This window comes from Vigna angularis, chromosome 4 (genome assembly GCF_016808095.1).
Source record: "Vigna angularis cultivar LongXiaoDou No.4 chromosome 4, ASM1680809v1, whole genome shotgun sequence".
NCBI classification, from domain to species: domain Eukaryota; kingdom Viridiplantae; phylum Streptophyta; class Magnoliopsida; order Fabales; family Fabaceae; genus Vigna; species Vigna angularis.
In genome coordinates this window covers 3,111,244-3,117,451 of record NC_068973.1, presented here as the reverse complement: position 1 = coordinate 3,117,451, position 6,208 = coordinate 3,111,244, and the positions used below count along the sequence as shown (strand labels likewise).

The window sequence follows — 6,208 nt, the reverse complement described above, 5'->3', positions numbered from 1 at the left end:
CGGATTCGGTTACGGGCTGTGTTATTGTGCTCCACCAAGCTTGATCGTTCTTCCATGCTTCGTCCGGTGGGTGATTTGATATATAACATGGTTGATGTTGAGTGCTGTGGTCAGAAGGTTGATGCACATCCAGAGGTCCATGAAGCACTGCATGGAGGAGGCGGAGAAGTGATCCGGACATGGCAGTGGAAGGAGTTCGTTGTATATCATCACCCTTAACATTTTCATTTTGTTGCAGGTTTTACGAAGCAAAACTAGGGGCTTGGTTAGCTGGTGAAGTTGTTGAAGAGGACCTTCTCCTTCAAATACCTCTTACCCTCCCTTCAATTTCTGGAATCTCCTCGTCACTCTCTGGTTTTCTTTCCTCTTTGTCCTCGACTTTATCCTCAGGTGTTTCTGGGTTCGTGATCCCAGATCCTCGATCACCGGAGGCGCCGGCGTTGAACTCTGGCCCCGCAAAATTGCTACTGCTTCTTTCTCCCTTCAAGACATGAAGACCGTCAAGACTGCCGTTAATGCGGTAAATTTTCCTTTCCCTGTCTCTCTCTCTTTTCTTCTTTTATTTTTATTACTATGTACCAAATCAAATTATTCTTCCTCACCCTCCTCATTTTAGGCATTCAAAATTTACAACTCCTACTTTCCATAATTTGAATTTATAAACAATATTAAAAAATCATGCAATTTAGTTCACTTTTCTCCATACTTCTTTTTTATTTTTGCTTTATATTACTGGCATCGTCTATTTTTTTTTAACAGTTTCGTCGTTACCAGTTCCCCTCTCCGATGAATAAATTCATCAATTTATTTCAAACTGATCAATATTGTATGGTTATATATTATGTTGTGATTATGCTAGGTTTATAATGTTTGGTTAATTATTTTGATTAGTTGAATATATTAATGTATATATGAATTATGTTTATTCAATATATCAATGCATGATTTTAATTATACTATGTATATATGTTTAAGTAAATCTAGATGGAAGAATATATAGATTTATCATATTTGGAGAGTGAAGATATAGATGAGGATGTGGTTCGTGTAGCAAATAAATTGATACCACGTAGCAAATTATATTGCAAGCAAATACTACATTTTAAAATTAATTTATTTTATAACATTATAATTTTTTTAATTTTTAAACATTAATTTTATAAATTATTTATAATTTTTGTCTCTTTATAAACAATTTTACAATTAAATATAACATTAATAAATAACATTTTATATTACTTTTATAACTAGGGGCCTTTTGGTAATCTTTAATTTCTACCAATTAAACTAATTTTTAAAATCTATCACATCAATCAAATCCTACACTAATTCTCACAAACTTTACTTTCAAATCCACTTTCAATTACCCACAAATCCACTCAAAAACACAACTAAAAAATTACTCTCAAATCCACTTAAATCCATTCAAATCATCTCCTCCAAATCATCTCCCCCAAATACACCCAAAAGAACAAAGCCTTAGTAAAAAAGTTTGAGATCTTTATAAATATAGTGAAATTAAGTAATTATAAAGTTAGGGTTATGTGAAGGGTACTAGTTATATTTATATGATCAACATAAATTATGAGCCTTTGTTCCCATTGAAATAATACATATCTCAAACATATAATAACATTGTAGTTATTAATAACATAATGATACTTGATTATAAATAATAGGTTTAAACCCTTTAGTTGTCCCTGTTTATGTGGGCTTTTTCCAGTTTGATCCTCTTCTCATTAGAATCCCCAATTGAGTCCTTATAAGTGCTAATTTGAATCAATTGAGGCCCTGCCGTTAAATTTAGTTAACGGAGTTAAGTTTTTGCACACGTGGAAGATTGATGTGTCAATTTTTAGAACGAGGCATACTGAGAGTTGAACGTGGAATTTAGCAACTTTTTAAATTTTAATAATATGAATTTCTGAAATGGGATTTAGGGTTCATAGAAGAGGAAGAAGAAGTTACAGGTGGCAAAGAAGATGAAAGTAAATTTGTCATTAAATGGACAGAGGATGACCAAAAGAACCTCATGGATCTGGGAAATTTAGAGCTGGAAAGGAACACGCGGTTGGAGAATCTTATTGCCAGAAGAAGAAAGGAGATTGATATCTGAGAAGAATCTAATAGACTTAGACTTTGCTGATATTCCCAGTAAAAACCCAACCCAGAAAAACCCAAACAGCATCTAGAGCACCACCGTGAATCTCCTCGCGCGATCTCCTTCTTTCACCTGTAATTCCCAAAATCTAGAAAACGCAAAAAAAAAAAAAAACAAACCGCCACTCTCCCTGAAATTGCGAGTCTTCTCCTCCATCACTAGCAAAGTGATATAACCAAAACCATTGTCAAGTACAAAACCCCTCACCTTGAAGCTGACACCATTTAAGATTTTCTTTCCCCCAAAAGATTTGTACACATCTCTACACTCAATAAGAACATTAGAATCATCATCCTGATCCCGCGTCGCGCTCAACTGTTCTGATTTGTGCAAACCCTGGCAACAACCTTGATGTCAGCTAGATATCCATTGGAAGAAAAAAAAACTTTGTGTGTACCCAAAACCTCAGACTCACTTAACACCAACCCCAACAACAAAATATGATTACTGAACCAAAAAGCGAAATCAAAGTATAGACATTTACATTGAAATTAACAGGGGAAGAGTCCTGGCTCTTGAAGTTCTGTGGAGATGTGATGTAGGCGCACACAACCTTCCGGTGATCCTATGACGGTGGTTGGTGTAACGGAAGGTGTTGGGAGGAGGGATTCTGGTGGAAGCGTTTTGTGCAGTGAAGGGTAGAAAGGGGTGGTGGTTGACAGGGAAACCATGTAATGAGGAATAAAGAAAGGAAAAGAGAAGAGAAGAATTTGCTGAAATCGCCACTCTCCCTGAAACTGCAATCCTTCGTTAGTTAGCCAAACCCACGTCGCGGTAGTACACCATCTCCCCTTCGCGGCGTAGAAGCACGAACAATTTTCCCCAATTTGCTGAAATGCAATTGGGGTGGATTTGATCAACAACCACTTCTCAGATCTACAACCACTTAATCTTCATCCCTTCGTCTGATCTACAACCACTTCTCAGATTTTTAATCCCATTCAATTTGATTGAACCCTAAATCCCATTTCAGAAATCCTAATATTATATTATTACATTTTACCAAAATTCCATGCAGGCCTAAACCATGCCACGTTTCAACTCTCACCATGCCACGTCTTAAAATTTTGACACATCAATCTTCCACCTGTGCAAAAACTTAATCCCGTTAACTAAATTTAACGGCAGGGACTCAATTAATTCAAATTAGCACTTATAAGGACTGAATTGGTGATTCTAATAAAAAGGGATCAAACTGGAAAAAACCTACATAAATAAGAACAACTAAAGGGTTTAAACCTAAATAATATGTTATTATCGAACTATCGAAATTATTTATGATATGTAGATATTACCCATAGATTTCTTTATAGACATATATTTGGACAATTTCACATTGAAAAGATTTAATAAATTTTATTAGATTATGTTTTTTAATATATCTATTAACGGATAAAAACAAAAATAAAAATATATCTTTTAATAAAAAATTTCACATGTGAGTATGGAAAGTTCTGCTATATCTCAAAACAAAACATATGCCTAATCAAGCAAGGCCAAAATATTAAACGTAAATGTGAAAACCTAAAACATAAGGTCTATATGATAGGAGAATATGAATCAAAGAACAAAAGGATAACATTGACATCGTACCTAAAATGCTCGTAGAAGGACAATATTAAAGAAATATAGAGATAGCTAGAAAAGGATGAACACGTTTAAAGCCAATCCTGATCGGCAAAGTTAGTTGAAGGCAAAGATTTTTTTTTTCTTTTTTCATAACATTCACTTAAATAACATCTAAGAGAAACAAGATACTTTTGAGAAAAGAAGTGATTCATGACAAAAGGATGTTTGAATTTTCCCTAAACATAATTTTGTTTAATAACATTTCATGCTTAGTATTCCTAAAATGGATGAACTAAAATATTATTATTTAAATTAAACGAATAATTGAATTGATGATTATTTTATGGCGTGAAACGGTGAAGGAAGGTTAGGTTGCGTAAGTTAATGGGAGAGGAGAAGATGAGTCAAAGAGATTTAAAGTAACGGTGGATGGGACCCACTCGCCATAACAACCATTGACCTGTTCCTTTATCATTATTCCAACTCCACATGCACCTCTCACTGGGACCCTCCCCTTGACTTTTTTTCATCACTTTTTTCAACAAAAGGAATCTAATCTTTCAACTTAGATCTCCCAATATTATTATTACCATTATTCATACATAGATCGTATATATTCTTCCCACCAAATAATTCAACTCCCATATCAAATCAAATCAATAAATAAATAAATGCCTCGTTTGCATAAATAAAAAACGCTTCACTATATTTTCATTTCATTTCGGGTCAAATTTACACAAAAGTCCTCGTCAAATTTAGACGACTCCGTCAAAGTCCACACCGCAAAAGTTGACTTCCAACCCAACTTTTCCGCCCTTCCTCGCATCCGCCGTTACCGTCACGGCCGGACGGGCACTTCCCTCAAGTTTCCGACACCACGCCGTTGGCTAACTAGCTCAAAGCCCGAAACCACCGCCAGTAGCGGCAGGCAACGGAAGCGCGTGACGGTGCTCGCCCTCGTACGTCACTATCAGCATCTTCGGGTCATCTTGCGCGCGCTCCACGTGCTTCCTCGCCGGACACCCTTTGACGGTGCTGCACTTGTAGTACCCACTGCCAAAAACACAGCAATTTTCTATAAGAATTTTCAATTCCAGATTCCAATTAATCGAACAGCATGAAAACTACGTAAATGATTGAAGCCAAGTTTCAGTTATGATTGAAGAACTATTATATGTATGTTTTTCCCTTAAATTAAAAATCGAATTTTTTACAGACATTGAGATCTGCATTTGACTTCAACCCATTTAACAAGGCGATGGAAGAAAGAATAGAATAATACCGAGGAAAAGGTGAACCCTTGATCGGTTTTTGCCCGTACTTCCTCCACGAGTACTCGTCCGGCGGGATGTCGGCGATCTTGGAACTTATCGCCGGGACTCTGATGGATTGTTTCACGCGTGATTTCCTGAATAAAAAAAGAATCAACATCAGTTTCTCTGTTTGTTTGTGATTAAAATTATTAATTTTTTTGAAGGGTGCAGGGGAAAAACCTTTTCTTGGAGCAGTGGCAGGAGGGTTTGGTGGAGAGCGCGGCGTCGCGGCACTTTTTCCGGTGGGATGAGGAGAGAGGAGGTTTGGCGGCGGAGGGAGGGAGGAAAGGACCGAGCTTTCCGTCGGAGACGCTGGCGTCGTTGGTGACGGAGGATAAAAAGGAAGAGGAGGTGGTGGTGGTTGTGGAGAGAGTGAGAGTTTCGTCTTTGTTGCAGGGCTTAGAGTTGAGAATGGTGGGTTTAACGAAATCCAAAGTGAAACCTTGTTGGGCTTGAAGTTGTGGTTGTGGGTTTGGTTGCGGTGGGGCCTGGGGTTGGGGTTGGGACGGTGCACGGCGGAAGCGGGCGTGGCCGGTGCGGTTGAGAAGGTTAATGACCTGTTTGAACTTGGAGACGGTGAAGTCGGTGATTTGGGAGCAGTCGAGGTTGTTGTTGTTAGAAGAAAAAGAAGAATTGCAGGGAGAGGGAGAAAGGAGGCGAATGAGATGCTCCATGCTTTTCAAACCAGCGGAAGCAGCTTCTTGTATTGCTAATTGTTCCTCCATCCTGGTTCTGGGAACAGGATCCACCATATCCACTGCCATGAAACAGGAACAAGAATTGTGAGAAGAAACAAAGGAAATAGGTTTTTGCTTTTGTTTTTGTTTTTGTTTTTGTTTTCGGTTTTGGTGTGGGAAGAGGAGAAGTTATAAAACAGAGAGAGGTTGGAAAGTCAAACAAGTTTCGTGGATCCAAGGGCGAACATTGGTTGCAACAGAGGAAAGTACGCCACGACAAAGCAATAGTTACTGTGAAGGTCCAAAAGAGGTGTTGGTGGTGGATCCCACTTTCCTTCTATTAGTGGGTAACAGATAAGAGACCAGAAAATAAATAAATGTAAAAGCCACATATTACAAAATATCATTATGGTTAATACCATCATTCCTTTTTTCTCTGTTTTTCCTTTTCTTCAACTCACTGTACTTCACAACCAACCACTGTCTTA

At 37.6% G+C, this 6,208-nt stretch overlaps 1 protein-coding gene across 1 annotated transcript; it reads right to left on the bottom strand.

Moving 5' to 3' along the window:
• Positions 1–4,409: 4,409 nt before the first annotated feature.
• Positions 4,410–5,970, bottom strand: LOC108330707 (WRKY transcription factor WRKY51). The gene is made up of 3 exons (XM_017565218.2): positions 5,224–5,970; positions 5,013–5,138; positions 4,410–4,783 (listed from the first exon to the last, which is right to left on the bottom strand). Exons 1-3 carry the CDS (start codon positions 5,805–5,807, stop codon positions 4,627–4,629), a joined length of 867 nt encoding a protein of 288 aa, XP_017420707.1. The 5' UTR covers positions 5,808–5,970; the 3' UTR covers positions 4,410–4,626.
• Positions 5,971–6,208: the final 238 nt, after the last annotated feature.

Bases quoted from the DNA above. Each gene is read 5' to 3' on its own strand.
- LOC108330707 (XM_017565218.2), bottom strand. From the start codon at position 5,807: ATGGCAGTGGATATGGTGGATCCTGTTCCCAGAACCAGGATGGAGGAA. The intron at 5,139-5,223 runs GTTTTTCCCCTG...TTTTTTATTCAG, and splicing joins TGCCACTGCTCCAAGAAAAG to GAAATCACGCGTGAAACAAT. The intron at 4,784-5,012 runs GTATTATTCTAT...TGTTTTTGGCAG, and splicing joins AAGGGTTCACCTTTTCCTCG to TGGGTACTACAAGTGCAGCA.